This window comes from Perognathus longimembris, chromosome 1, assembly GCF_023159225.1.
Source record: "Perognathus longimembris pacificus isolate PPM17 chromosome 1, ASM2315922v1, whole genome shotgun sequence".
In the NCBI taxonomy this organism is placed as follows: domain Eukaryota; kingdom Metazoa; phylum Chordata; class Mammalia; order Rodentia; family Heteromyidae; genus Perognathus; species Perognathus longimembris.
In genome coordinates, this window is record NC_063161.1 from 120,714,688 (window position 1) to 120,730,604 (window position 15,917).

Below are 15,917 nucleotides of genomic sequence, written 5' to 3' on the forward strand. Positions count from 1 at the left end.
GTGGTTAAACAAAACACTATGAGTGTACTTAGTGTACTAAGCTGGTAGCATTAAATGTTTTCAGAACTAAGATGGTAACTTCTGTGTGTATTTTATTACATAAAAATTGGGAAAAAAAACTTGTTTAGTTACAAATGTCATAGAATCTCCTCAGGTGGATTTTGTTTTGGAAAAGCTATATCCAGAGTCTTAGTATTGGCCCTAAGTAGGTTATGACAGGATTCACTAGTTTTAAGTTTAGGATTGTATGCTTACTGCTTTATATCTGTGTGCATATTCACATGCTATCAATTGCAAAACCAAAACATTTAAGTTTTCATATGCTGCACTGACAGTGGGGTATTTTCTCTTCCTTTCTAGAAATTGATTGACGTTCTGTTGGGGTTTCATCCATAATTTGGATCACTTGAGCTAAGTTGCTCAATAGTGCAGTAATTTTTCCTAAAATAAACTACTTATTTCCACTACATTTGTTTCAATTGGCTTCTGCAGTATTGTTTACCAACCAGTCTTGACAAAAAAAAAAAGACTCATAAATTAGCATGTTGAATATAAATTTCTCTGTACAACTACTTATCAATAGCAAATGAAAATCTGGAAATCTTTGATTCACCATTTATAGGTGTTGCTAAGCTATAAATCTTTGATTTACAGATTTATTTGTAAATAAATTATGAGAAATATAACTTGTAAGTACAAAAGGAATTTTTGGAGATGCTTGTGTCCATATCTCTATCTCTATATTAATAATATTTGTCCTTTTTTTATTTTCTTACTTCTTTGTTTTCTTATTTATACAGACTTCAGGTTTTGCCCTGGCACTAGGAAACATTGTTCATGGTTTATCTGTGAGTGGACATGGAAAAGCTGAAGTCTTGGGTAGTAAACTTCTCCCCAGATGGATCAGAATTGTTCTAGCAGAGGTAGAGGTCATGTCTTGTATGCTATTTTATGTTTTCATAAAGGAAAAGAAAGCCAGTTTATTGGACCATTTATAGGAGTTGCTAAGCTATATATATAGCTTAACAATAAAAGAATGGGTGATTGTGAATGAAGAGACACACATTTAATACCTTATAAATAATGCATCCTTTCAACCATTAGAATTCTTTTTTATAAACTGGATACTTTATCAGTGCTTTCATCTTAAAACAACATTTTGTTTTTTGCAAAATAAAAACATCAACATACCTCTAATCTAATATCCTTAGTCTGTTGCTTTAATTTAGTCTATTGCCATTTTTAATCGGGTGTATAGGTTATGCTGATCCTACCTATTTAGTCCTATTTTGAACATTTATTTCTCTGTGCAATAATGAGCTTTATAAATGCAAACCCAAGAAGAATTTTGTTCTTGATGAAGTCTAATGCTTTGTTTTCAGGGCACTTCCACAATGCTGTGTCTGGCAGCTCTTCATGGCCTGGTGGCCTTGGTGGGCTCTGAAGGAGATGCCATGCAGGTAAAAAAGAAACTGTCTGTTAGTGGGCAGGAATTTAAATATATGCAAAGCCATGGTAAGACAGAATATCATTTCCTTAATATGATTAAGATAGAAGAGTATGTGCTCATGGTAATAGTTAGACTGGGTTTACAATACCTTGCTGTATGACATAGTAGTCTGTCCCAAGAATTCTTTCTGTACAGATTTGTTCCTGGTTTTGTTTGGTTTGCAAGGATTAAATCTGGTTAATCTTGGTACTTTCCACAAATTTTCCTGCCTGAGAAAAATGATTAAATGATAAGACATTCAAGTCATTCACAGAAACTCCAGTTTGTTCTGTAATGGTTAAGTATATATCTGTGTATATGTTCTTTTTATAACATAACAAAAATGTCTTTCATAGTAGGCATCTGTATGTGTAGATTTATAAGTAATTGCAAAGTAGCTCCTCTATTCATATAGTAGAAGTTTATAAAAACTGCCAGTGCCATACTGAACAGATGATAAAAAATCAACGACAAAGTAGGGATGTTGTCCTTAGCAGCTTACAGCCTATGTGTTTGAAATATAAGGATATATGATATGCCATTACTTACTTAGAAAGTGATTGCTTGTGCACTGAACGTAATTGTTTATGATGAGGATGACAAATATTTATTATTTTAGTTGAAGTCAGAAGCTATCCAGTCTTCTCATTTTCAAGGCAGACTTAATGAAGTCATCAGAACTCTAACTCAGGTGAGAAAATAACTTCCATTTCTGCACAGAAGGCAGGAAATGCATCTCTCTTTTTCTATTTCTCCTTACTTTAACCTTGTTATACTGAAATAAATCCTTGATAAAACTTTCACTAACAAAAAAAGAAAAGAAAAAGAACTGAAAATCTCTGAGTAGGAAAACAAAGATCTCCTTTTCTTATCTTTGTTCCATTTACCTGATACAGATTGATACAGATATTTTAGCTAGAAAATATAGAAATCTCTGTTTTCATCCTGAGTTTGAAGGGCATTGGGAGTGACTTATGGTCTTATATTCACTGACAAGCACATACTGTTTCCAGAAATAAAAAAAGCTGATGGTGTGTTTTTTGTTTATTTCCTGTTGTTGTTGTGTGTTTGACAGTGTTAAGGATGGAACCCAAGGCCTTGCACCTACTAGCCAAGTATCCTATTGCTGAGTTATGTCCCCAGTCCCAAACTTGGCATTTTGGAGTTAAGTTGATACTGATTTCCCTTAAGAATTAAAACCTGATCCTGTACGAAACTGTAAACCTTTTGTACATCACTTTGACAATAAAGAAATAAAAAAAATTTAAAAACCTGATCCTGCAGGGATTATCAGACCCTCGGAACTAGAAAAAATGGAAGGTGATCAAAGAACAGGGCAAGTACCTGGGAAGAATGATCAAGAGACACTAGTTCAGATGGCAGTGATGGAAATATTAGGGTAAATGGTTGTTACTAATTTTCTTGGGAAAGTAAAAATGTTCTCATCTGCTAAGAAACATTTCTATCTAAGATTTTTTTGAACATTGGTTATGTTCATTGCATAAAATCTAAAAATACAAAATGAAAGAAGCTGAAAAAATGTCAGTGGTGGTACGCCAAACCTGAAGCAACTGCTACTAATATATAGTTGTATTTCTTTTTTAAGTATTCTTACTTGGTTTGTGTTATTATATTCTTTAGCATTTATAGATTGCCTATCCCTTTTGTACATTAAACATACTTGTTTTCATTCTTGTAAAATGTGATTACAATACCTACTACATAAAGAAATTTCTGTAATTCATGCTTTAAATGCAAACATAAATCTGTGAAAAGAAAGAACTTCCTTTGCATGTATGAATTTTAATATGATCAAAAAGAATTCTGCAATTTAAGTTGTTACAATGTAGGAGAAAATGTATCAATGAAAACCACTATTTAAGAATGTTTATTATGATTGATAAAGCAATAGTAGGGCATTATTTTAAAAGAAGAGAACAAAGCAAGCAGTATCTCCTTCCATTTCAAGAGGTAGTTTAGTCTTAAGTATCCTCCTATCTTCTGTACTCTGAATTTTCCTTTACTATTTTGTGAAAATTTCTTTGAGACAAAGTGATACCGAGAAAAAGATACTTTGTACTATGATTGACTATGTAGTTAATTATATGATTAATTAACTATGCCCTTTAGCAAACACTAATTGAAAATCTGTATGATTAAGCATGATGTATAGACACATGGTATTACATCTTACAATAAAACTTATAATCAGCAACTATAACAGTAAATAAAGTCACATAAATTTAGTGACTTTCTGTGGGTTGCCTTTTATTGAAAGGCATTTGGATATTGCCCCAGCCTTGAATTATGATAGTTTCATTTCTAGGTCATCAGTGTCTCTGGAGTGATTGGTCTTCAGTCAAATGCAATCTGGCTTCTAGGACATCTTCATCTATCTACTGTATCCTCTAATCAAAGCAGAACTTCTGGTAAGATTAAAACCCTAAACCAGTGGTGCTGGAAAAAGAAAGTGCTGACTCTGAGTTTGGTAATTTAACAGCACTAATCTTCACAACTCTCAGGTGTTACTGTGTTGTATATCAGATTCAAAGGAAGTATTAAGAGTTTCCCTGACTTATACAAAGTCACATGGCAGAAAATAGTGGTTTGTAGACCCCATTCACTCTTGCTGTTTGCTTCCTGTAGAGGTTGGTGTAGATATTCAGTCTAGCTCTCATATTTCACAAATGAAGAATCTGAGGCTCAGAGAAATTGAATGACTTGAATATAGTTAGTTTAATGACAAATCTACAAGCAAAGAAGGAAGTCCTTGAAGCTTAGAGCAATTTCATTTTTATTTTACTAAATGTAGTGATATAATGTTTTTACCAAGTCTTTGTGTATTTGACTGGTGTTTTTATGACCATGATTGCACTTACTAGGGAATTGAAATTCCAGGTCTTAATATAAGAAAATTTTTGTGTTCGAACAAAAAGTATTGGTACTGAGGTTTGAAATAAGAGCCTCATACTTGCAAGGGAGGGCCTCTACCATGAGCCACTCCACCAGTCCCCTTTTGTATTAGTTATTTCTGAGATATAATCAGGCTTTATGTCTGAGCCAGCCTGGACTGTAATCATCCTGTTTATGCTGGGATGACCTAGCTGTTCATTGAGATGAAATCTTCTGAACTTTAATGCCCAGGTTGGTCTCAAACCTCAGTCAACCCTAATCTTTTCCTCCCTAGTAGGAAGCTTGAGCTACCATTCCCAGCTAAGCATTTTCTACTTGTAGCTTTTTGATAAAAGCAATAAAAAAGCATTTATAATCACTGTATACTAACTGTGCTTAGAAATTTGGGGGAATGACATATCACTGTCGGTAGATCTTCTACTTTCTCTTTTTGGAGTTTCGACTCACTGGCAATCTTAGACCCAGGCTGGAGAGGTTATGTGGTACCAAAGATTCCCCTTAAAAACTTAGTTTCACTTATTTCTAACAGATCATCTACTGACAATATAACCAGGAATAGGGGCCACTATAATTACTGTTTCCCTTGCATCCATCACTCCATAGCTATAAAAATAGGAACATTGGTCTACAGTCTTCCCAATATAATGAATATTACACAGCTTGAAACTGTCACATGAAAACAGGGGGAAAAAAGTTATATTGGAAACCCTTGGTAATGCTGGCTTTGAGGATCAGAGCACTCACAAGTATCCTAGTAAAATAGTGTATGGCCAGCCAGCTTTTGCCTTTTTACATGGGCATGGCATCACTGTCTCTGATCTTGGTCTTGTTATGAAGTTTTTGCCTGGCCCACATAAACTCAAATCACGGAGGAGTGAATCATCTTATACCCAGGTTCGTCTGAACAAAATGATTCTGCATCTGGAAAAATACAGCTACTTGTTCTTGATGGAATTTTCCAATTGAACCATTTATTGTAGAAAAAAAAAAAAAACAAAAAACCAACAACCCTATCTCATGAAACAATTACAGAGGACTGGGAGGAAAAGGATTTAGGAAACTCTAGGACTCAACAAGCATAAATGTCACTGCCTCGCCGTTCCAGGTCAGCAGCCACATCTGGTTATTTGCACATATTGGTCACTTAGAGGTCTCTGCCTTAGGTAGGAGACTGTAGCTGTTAATACTGGTCACTGAATTTCCATGGTTCATATATCTGATTTAGCATGTCCTAAAGTGACCCTTAGAATAGTGGGCTAAACCTACAAAGCCAGCACACTCCTTGCTGCCCATGAGAAGGTCACTGACCTGGGGTTCATTGATGTGACAGTAGTGAAAGGATTTTTTAACTGCTTCACTCAAATATTCATTCTCTGTGGGGTTTTTTCCCCCCCAAACTCTACTGAGTTTGTTGCCATTTTGAATCTGCCTATATAACTTAAATGATTACTTCAATGCCAGTCATTTAATCTAATAGAATTAGTTGCAGCCATAGAATATTGTGCTGAGATTAATGGCACAAACATTCCCACTTTGTCTCTGGGCAGACATGGCAGCATGAGATCGTTATCTCTCCTTCATTAGTCCTGCCAAGTTCACTGGTTAATTTGATCATTTTCTGTCTCCACAGTTCCAACCGACTATAGCTATTTGCCTGAAAGCAGTTTTATTAGAGCAGCAATTGGCTTCTTCATTACAGCAGGAAAAAAAGGCAAGTGACACATTCCTTGAATTATATGATTCTCTCTCTTTCCACATGTTGTTTGTGTGTCCTAAGCATGCATCTCTAGAATTTAACTATATATACATACACATATATATGAAAGACTATTGTCTTGTAATAAATCATCTTTCTAATAGAGATGACCAGAAGGTTAACTACAGCGATTGCAACAGAAATATATACACCTTGTAGTCTCAGAATTATATTCTCTGATCATGGTGGCTCTGTGAAAACTTAACTTTCCATTTGACCATTTCAAAAGTGTAAACACACAATACTTTTCCCATCAGTTTCAAGTGACTGTGCTCTAAGAGAAAACATACCTGGGTGCAGTTTGTATTCCAAGACTGCCTTGGAATTAGGTCTTGTTCTCTGTACTTTGTGTGGTCACATACAGTAGTCACGCTGTGTTGTTGGAGTCACTAGCTATATTTCCTGTTTTCAGTTTGTATTTTTTCTCAGTGAACATTTTTTTCCCTTTTTGAATCTGTACTGTGGCTATCCAAATTAGAGCACAAGCAGTTTGAAGACAGAGATTGAGTGCCTTTTTTCTTAAGTGGAACCAGAACAATGCCATGTGAGTTATGAGAGACAGACATGTTCTCTAATGATACACACATACTTTTCCTGTGAGAGGAAAAAAGTGCGTTAGTTTTGAACATGTCCTGAAAACCAGCTTCATTAATAAAATATTTTTATTGATATTTGCTAATTTAATTTGTTCTAGGTTAAAAAGCATTGCCTGCATTTATACTAAGACCATGGCAATTTAGAAAGGGAAAAGTTTGAAAAAGAATTTTAAATGAAAAAACCAAGGGGAAATCTGGAGGAAACATTTTGACTAATGAAGATGAGCTTTGGAAGGGAACTTAAGGTTACTTTGATTTCCCCCTGGGTACAGTAGTCCCTGGAGCTTCCAGATAATGAACTGGTTTTGTAGCTTTGAGACACATTTCTTTAGTCTGGAGTTACAAAGTGGTGCCGTTATCCTAGACTTATGAATTCAAACTATTTGTTCCTAGTTTTTCTCAGTAGAAATTGATATGTGGTTATGTCATTTTACTACATGGCATATAAACATATTACATATAATGTGCAGGTTAGTTTAGTGGCCATATTACTATGAATTAAATTGACTTAAAATAGATATTATAGATCTTCTTCCATAAGAAATTGAATTTTTACTAAATGAGCATCTAAAGTTTCCACAGGCAGAATAATGTTAGAACTATATATTTTTGCTATATTTTCATTAGGTTGTTCATTAGAATCTTACGAAATTTTAAATGATTATATGGTAAGGTATTTCCATGAGAAATAAAATAACTCAGGTCAAATGAAAGGCTGTTTTTCCTTTTCTAGTAAATAAAATGTCATTTTGACTCCTCAGATCTATATTTCTTTGCAGAAATGAATTTTCTCTGACTCTTATGGGGAATTCTTGTTAAATGTGACATTTTTATGATTACATAGTCATAGTATAACAGAAACTGTTCCACTCCAAGGCTGAAAAATCAGGTGTCAGTGGAATTGGTGTTGTGATGTGCAGTCTTGCTGAAAGCTGTTTTAAAGCAGATTAATGAAGTATTAAAAATGCCATATTACCAATTGGATTTTTGGCATTTTCAGGTTGTGGGAGAGGGCTGCCTTCCTGTCAGGTTTGCTGGTTAGATTCACAGGAAAATCTATTCAGCCTTACACATTACTAATGATGACCCCAGAGGAGTGGAGGCCGTGGGAGGCTGACCTCGGCCTCCGAAGCCCATTTACAAAAACAAAACCAGACCCTGCTCTATGGGACTAAATGGGATGGCCAAAAGCGGAGGTGTGCATGCAAACGAGTGTTTTCTTCTTCAATATGCCCAGCTCATTTGAATTTTAATAACTCCCTTCTGAAGCAGCTTTTGAGTTTAAATGTCTGGATGTCACTCAGCAAAGCCCAGTGGGGCTGCTGATAGGAAGGATGACAACTTGGGTGAACTCTTTTGAGGAACAAATAGTTTTAGAGAATGATAATTGTACTTGGCACAGTCAGAAGATAGTCACATCAGGGATGGCATGGTTTCATTGCCTCTGGCTGCTGTTTTTCACTGTAATAACTTACAGAAAGAAAATAAAAATGTGAAAGGTTATCCCTGATACACACTTATGCCAGCATAAGGCTGGGCATGGTGATTTCCAATATAGCCATTCAGATTTGAGGTAGTAAACATTTTAATTGGCCTTTTGATGCTTAGGACTTTTCTCACTTTAAATACTCACATTAACACTTGCATGGCAGAACATACCAGATGTTCATAGTGTCCATTTCTTCATACAGTGCTCCATTTTAAAACCATAGCAAGTGGATGAAATCCCTTTGATTCTTAAGGAATCCAGTTAATTATTTAAAAAATAATTGTTTCCTTGTATTTTGTGAGATCTTCTCTTTTCTTCTCTAAAGGCCTTCCCTTCTGTTTTCAGATGTGTTGTCCTAAACTTTGTCATCATCTTCCTCTAATCCTGGGGAAATTTCTTCACTATATTAGGCTTCAAATCTTTGTTCCTAGTTCTCTATCCTCTTATATGAAATTACTTCCCTCCTCCAAAGAAAACAGCCTTTAAATTTTGATTCTTAACTATTTTATCTTTTCTACTTATTGATGAAATCTAAATGTAAAAAGAAAATACATATATTTTACCAGTATTTTATCCACTTTAAAAACATATTTGAAGAAGTACTTAATAAAAATAATAATTCCTCTCTGATGCTAATTTTAAATATTACTTACATACAGATTTGTCTTTATTATCCTATTTCTGGGGAACATGATGAGTACTTTCTCTTTTTTTGTATAATTCTTTTATTTTATTAGGCATCAAGTTTACTTCATGTAGGAGTGCTTCCTATAGTCATCACCCAAATGTATATTTAATTCATGCATAGTAAGTTTAAATATGTAGTATTAAAACATACATCACCTTGACAATAAAAATATTTTTAAAGAAAAAAATTCATTGTTTAGTGAAAGGCATTTAAGAGCTTTCTTATGTACTAAGACAATTACTGTAGTAAGTAATCTATTATTTAATTTATTGTGTATTAAAATATGTACATGCCCTATGGATAGAAATATAAGATGTACTTAGGACCTTTTGAGTATGGTGAGACCAGGCTTGAGCCCTTGGACAGCAAGTCACATCTTATCTTTCTATGATGAATACTTTCTAAGATATGGTTTTCCATTGGCCTTTAAATTTTACAGTAAGAAGTATTGTCTGAGGAAAATATATTTAAATCCATGTGCCACAGTCAATGAATGGATCACTGGTGATCTATATTCCTAGGTAGCAGGATCATGCACAAATTATTTGTAAGCATAATCTCATTCATTTTTTGTGCTTTTACTGTGATATATACTTGTTGATATGGTCTTTAGTGGAAGGAACAGAACTAATGAACTCCAGATATAAGTAAATGTTGTGAAAAAGTCATCTTTTTTTTATGAATTTTGGAATTGGTCACCAAGACCATTCATAATTTTTGAATATCTGAACTTTTATTGACAATTTACCTTTATAGCCCTTGAGAAATGTTGATAGAAGTGAGTTACATGTGTTTATCACAAGTTTAAAGATGACATAAAAAATTAGAATCCTCTGTAATGTCTCCACTGAAGATATTCCAGTTTGTGTTCTTGTAGATGTCTATGTTTATAGTCATTAAAAAATGAATATTATCTTATTTTAAAAGAAATTTAATGATTTTTTAAACTTTAATGACTTGTCATGTAAATGGACACAATTACCATCCATCTCCTCTAAAAGGAAGTTGGAGAAAGTATGGAAAGAATCCTTTTGCATCACTTACTGGACATTGTCAATAGGATTTTTTTGTGTGAATTTGATTTCTATTTTCTTGCTGTAAACATTAAAATATCTAAAAGGGAAAAGTAACTTCTTATCCCATGGTTTTATATGATCGTTTTTAGTTATTAATATTTTAACTTGCTTTTATGCATACATAATTTTTACACGTTTCCAAGTATGTATATATACATATATACACACATGTATGTATATATATATAATGAGGTAAGTCATTATTAACTTAATCATTTCAGTATTGGTCATTAAAATTTTTTCCATCATAGTGAACATCTTTATACATGTAGCTTTTTCTATTCTACTGTACATTTCCTAAAGATAAAGTCTCAGCAACTTATTAATGGGCAAGAAAGAGTATGAAGACTTCATGTAGAAGAATGACATGACCCTCTTTGCTCTTCAAAAAATTTGCTAGTTTTTACTTCTGAAACCCTGAATGAATCAAAGCAGTATGCTGTAGAGGTTAAAAGTGTGGGAGCCAGACTGCCTGGGTTTATATCCCACTTCCACTCCTTGCTGGCTATGCAAATTCAAGCAGGAAACTCAAGTCTCTATGACCACTGTACAATGAACAAAGAAAAAAAAAGTTAATGGAATTTATAAGGGATGTAAGTCACTTAATATAACAATACTTAGAAAACAATGAAAGACTTTCTAGTTATAATATCATATAAAGCAAAGCAAAGTATAGATGAGCCACTGATAAGAATAAAGGGCAGTCAGTATAAAAATGATACCTTAAGAGTGTTTTTATTTACATTTAACTGCCCAAATGAATGAATTTTTTAAATTTCTTTATTATCAGAGTGATGTACAGAGGGGTTACAGTTTCATATGTAGGGCTGTGTGTACATTTCTTATCCAACTTGTTATCTCCTCCCTCATTTCTTCCCCCATCCTTCCCCCTCATCATTTCCTTCCCCCCCCCCTTGAGTTGTGCAGTTGGTTTATACCAAATAGTTTTATAGGTATTGTTGTTGCCTTGGTTTGTCTTTTTATCCTTTGTCTCTCAATTTTGGTATTCCCTTTCCCTTCCCTAGTTCCAATACACGTATATACAATATCCGGGGTACCAAAGTCAGTTACAGTAACATGAGGGGTTAAACCATGAGAAAGAAAGACAAAAGAAAAAGGGCATAATTTCACATGGCATCTTGAAAATAACAACAGTGATAAACCACTTGTTTCCATAACTTGGAGTTCATTTAATTCCACATCATCTTACGTGTTCATATGTACATAGCTATGGAGCTATTGTTATCTTCTGCTAGGATAATCCTAAATGTGTACTAATTATTCCTGATGAGGGAAACCACAGAGTCTATGTTTCTTTGGGTCTGGCTCATTTCACTTAGTATGATTTTTCTTAAGTCCTTCCATTTCCTTACAAATGGGGCAATGTCATTCTTTCTGATAAAGGCATATAGGAATGGATAGTTTTGTATGTATTTACTATTTAAGAGGTTTTTTCTACAATATAAGTTGATAACTCCTGTTTTTTTAGATTTGTGCTTTTTAGCCTTTAATATTGAAATGATTTCAAACTTAGGGGAAAAGTTGAAAATTTTTACAGAAATGTTGAAAGAAAGCTGTAGACTGTAAGAAAGCACTTTTATGTTCTCATCACCCAGAGGATTCTATTCAAGTTTCACTAACAATCCCAATGATATATTTAATAGGAAAAGTTCAATCCAATGAGTTGGTCCACACTTCCTTGTCCAGGTATCTAAAATCTGAAACAATTATGTGTTACTGTGACTTTCATGACATTAACAGATTCTAAGATTAGAAGCCCATCTAAAATAATCTAGCTAATTCTAAAGAACATTCTGCAATTAAGCCAATGGTATCATAGAAATGAAGGTGTATTCTCTTTACTGTATCACATCAGGTAGCACATGATGTCTATCTTCCTCTACTGTAAGGTTTACCTTGTGTGAGGTAATGTCTTCCGGGTTTCTCTAAATTAAGTTATTCTTTATCCTTATCATTAGCAAATATTTGTGTGGAGATTTTGAGAGTCTATATACGTTTCTCATTTTTCATTCTTTTCCTTCAGTTTCATTATCCATTAGCAAATCTTGGTTGAATTAAATATTGGTATGTAAGTGGAGATAAAAGTTCAGTAGTTGAACACTTGCCTAGCATGAACAAGGCCCTTGGTTTGTTGTTGTTTTGTTTTTTGCCAGTCCTGGGGCTTGAACTCAGGGCCTGAGCACTGTCCCTGGCTTCTTTTTGCTCAAGGCTAGCACTCTACCACTTGAGCCACAGTGCCACGTCCAGCTTTTTCTATATATGTGGTGCTGAGGAATGGAACCCAGGGCTTCATGAGGCGAGCACTTTACCACTAGGCCATATTCCCAGTCCCAAGGCCCATGGTTTGATCCACAACAAAAGGTGGAAAGGAGGAAGGGAAGAAAGAGAAAGAAGGTAAAGAAAAAGAGAGGGAAGAAAGGAAGAAACAATGAAGAGAGAAGGCAGGGACTATAAATTATTTACTATGATAATTTCCAAAAGGTGATTTTTTTTCATGTTCCTTTTACAGGGTATATATCTACTCTAAGGATGGGGTTTCTATTACTTCCTTCTTTCATTTGCTTCCATTTGCATTTCCTTCATTCCTTTGCATTAGTGTGAACTTAATTTCCTATTTTATTCATTTATTATTCATTGTGATTCATCATTTGGTTATTCAAGTTGTCCTAGATTTGACCAGTAAGCGTCTTCAAGTAGCTCTTATATCCTTTTGACATGATCTTATCCTTTTGAGTTTGTCCTCATTTTGTGACACATAATGTTTTGCCTTAGCTCTTTGGTCTTCAGCTGTGTAATAGGCAAGTAGCTCAGTCTCCTTTTAGAAAAATAATAGTATTTAGAATCCAAGATCTGAGTTCAAAGTCTGTATTTCTAGTGCAGTAATACTATTCCCAGGACTGTTCAGTGGACACAGCCAGGAAATACATATTCTTTTTCTTCTATGTCTATATTTCTGTATGTATATCTGTCTATACCTATGCTTTTATCTGTCTCATGTTATCTCCAGTTTTACTTACAATGCCCCTCTACCTTTCTTTCCCTTCATATTTGTAACTTCGTTCTCTGACAGGAAAAAACTAAACCATCAATGTTCTCAACGTATTTGATCAGACCATACATATGTCATCAATCTCCTACAACCTTTAAATCATAGTTTTACTCAGCTGCCTTTGACACTCAGGTCTTATCTCCACTGGCTTGTTGGCCTTGTTGGCCTTCCTGATGCAAAGGGGCTTGGGTTGTTTCTGTTTGGTAACTTTGAATGTTGTTAAAGTTTATTCTTAAGGCAGAATACTAGTCTTTACTATTTGATTGATTTTGGAGACATGAATTGTTTCAAGAACTGTCTTAATTGTAGAGTCATTTCTAGTAGGAGCAGAACATCTCATTGTTCTTAAAAACAAGCTATGATATAATTATCTCTTCCCATGTTTTCTGTGGACTTTGTCTGGAAAAATCCTACACATCCTTTCCATCTTTAAGCATTTTGTTTTGGGGTAAGATAAGATAGGGACTTCCCTGATGTTTCCAGATGAGATTAAATTTTTTTCAGATACTTTCTTATGTGTTTTTCAGAGCACTTTACATATGTGTCATTATTGACATAATTAATATATTTATTTCAAAATTTGTCTTTCTCTGCAGGGCACTGATGGCTCATGCCTATAATCCTAAGTACTCAGCAGGCTGAGATCTGAGGATCACAGTTTAAAGCCAGCCCGGGCAGGAAAGTCTGTGAGACTCTTATTTCCAATTAACCACCAGAAAACCAGAATTGGGCTGTGGCTCAAAGTGGTAGAGCACTAGTCTTGAGTGAAAAAGCACAGGGATAGCACCCAGGTTCAGAGTTCAAGCCCCATGACCAATACCCACCCACAGACAAAAAATAATAATAATTGTTTTTCTCATTAGATTGTAATTTCCTCAGTGAATAGGAAAAAAACCCTATGCTATGCTAAATGCTTAGAACAGACTACCTGGCATATAGTAGTACTCAAAGACCTACATATCTGCATTGTTTGTTTGTTCTTCACTCCTGCATCCCCTTGCATTCACTGACTTACAAGCAAAGTTGTCTGTAGCAACACTTAAGATGGCAAAACTAAAAACATATTCGTATTTTACATGTAATGTACATATAGTGGAAAATTTTGTGTGATTCTCGGTATACTAGTCAATTCTGATTCTCAGCATTTTTTTTTTTGCTCGTCCTGGGGCTTGAACTCTGAACCTGGGTACTACGTCCCTGGGCTCCTTTGGCTCAAGGCTAGGACTCTACCACTTGAGCCATAGCCATTTCCAGCTTTTTCTGTGATTAATTGGAGATAAGAGTTGCATGGACTTTCCTGTCTGTGCTGACTTTGAGCCACAATCCTCAGATCTTGGCCTCATGAGTAGGTAGGATGACAGGTGTGACCCACCGGTGCCCAGCTGTCAGCACTTTTAAATGTAGGAGATTTATTGCATTGCCTCATCGACATGATTTTCAACTCTATTCTCCTTTTTACAAGTTCTCCTAGTTTCTGACACTTGATTTGTATCAGATCAAGCCTGTGAGTATAGAAGCAATATTTAAAGTATATACTAAAATGCAGTCACTGGTGGAAGTTCCATTGTCTTGTCAAAGGAGTGCTTATTGCCTAAGCAATAAAGCATCTGAAAAATAGTCGTGTTTCACCTGGGGTCCCAGTGTTAAGAGGACAGATTGATGTCTTTTTTGGTTCTTGGATCCTCTGAAAGGTGCAATAGTGAATTCTGTCAGATCTGAAATAAAACTTCATGAAATTTGGAAAGTACTTCATCTAAAAATTTTTCAAAATATAAAGCTGATTGTAAATTAATGATTTCCTATGCAGAATTACTTATATTATCTAAAAGGACACAAATGTTACATTATTTATATATTTACTATATGCTTGCTAGCTCATCAGGCCATTTATGTGAATTGTATATCAAAGGACTCTTAAAAAGGCAAATTAATTTTTGAGTTTTGTTTGTGTGTGAAATCAGAGATTCCAATCTGCAACCAACATTGTGTATTGTGTTATCAGTGTAGGGTTGTGAGTAGCCAACCAATTAACTTCCTCTTAGAATGCTAATTTTATTACATGGATCATACCTGACTTGCCCTTGTGGGTTTTTTTTTTCTTTCATTTAAATATAAGCTCCATGATGGCAGGACTTATTCTGTCATGTTCACTTCTGTCTTCATTGTTAGGAACAGTGCTCAATATCTAATAGATACCCAATAAACACTTGAGTTAATGAACATGATTGTGAGCATATTTACTTTCTTTGTTGGAAAGTTTTTTGTAAAGCAGTGCCTAGCTCACTGATAAAAAAAATTTTGCTGATTCTCAACATTGCACCTAAAAATGACATAGAAATAAAACATCAGTTACTGCATTGTACAGCATAGAAGAGTGGTAGGTATGTCACTTAAAAAAAAACAACAAGAGTAATAGAGGTGAAATATTGTAAGCTACACTGTTAGTTTCATTAACAAAAGGAAAGATCAGAGGTAAGGAAGTAAGTGGGTGAATCCCTAGACCAAGGGAACATTTCATTGCTGATTTTTGCGGTTTTTCTGATTGGAAATGGAAGTGTAAAATATGGGGGGAGAGAAGACCTGCATTGGAAGGATTTATAATCATCGATATATAAGTAATATTTGCAACTGTGAGCATAGATGAGCTTAAGTAGTGAGATTCAGTAGAGAAAGAACACAGAAGCAGTTATTACAAGTATGAAGTATGATGTAATTTGAGATGAAAACATAGGAAAGAAATACTGGGGATGAGAAATGCCCTTGAATTTGGCATTTAGATGTAAAGCCATTAGAAATCTTAGTACTGGGACTTTTGTGGCCAATGGCTATATGGCAAATGT

At 34.6% G+C, this 15,917-nt stretch overlaps 1 protein-coding gene and 1 long non-coding RNA gene across 2 annotated transcripts in view; one reads left to right on the forward strand and one right to left on the reverse strand.

The window, feature by feature from the left end:
* The window catches only part of Focad (focadhesin), a 267,544-nt gene that overhangs the window by 226,799 nt on the left and 24,828 nt on the right, over positions 1-15,917 (forward strand). Inside the window, exons 31-35 of the mRNA XM_048358113.1 lie at positions 801-923; positions 1,383-1,460; positions 2,109-2,180; positions 3,816-3,918; positions 6,033-6,113. Coding sequence (XP_048214070.1) covers positions 801-923; positions 1,383-1,460; positions 2,109-2,180; positions 3,816-3,918; positions 6,033-6,113 — 457 coding nt within the window. The remainder of the gene's footprint in view (positions 1-800; positions 924-1,382; positions 1,461-2,108; positions 2,181-3,815; positions 3,919-6,032; positions 6,114-15,917) is intronic.
* Positions 937-2,146, reverse strand: LOC125360313. The gene is made up of 3 exons (XR_007212732.1): positions 2,039-2,146; positions 1,599-1,719; positions 937-1,440 (listed from the first exon to the last, which is right to left on the reverse strand). It is a non-coding gene; the product is annotated as an uncharacterized LOC125360313 (long non-coding RNA).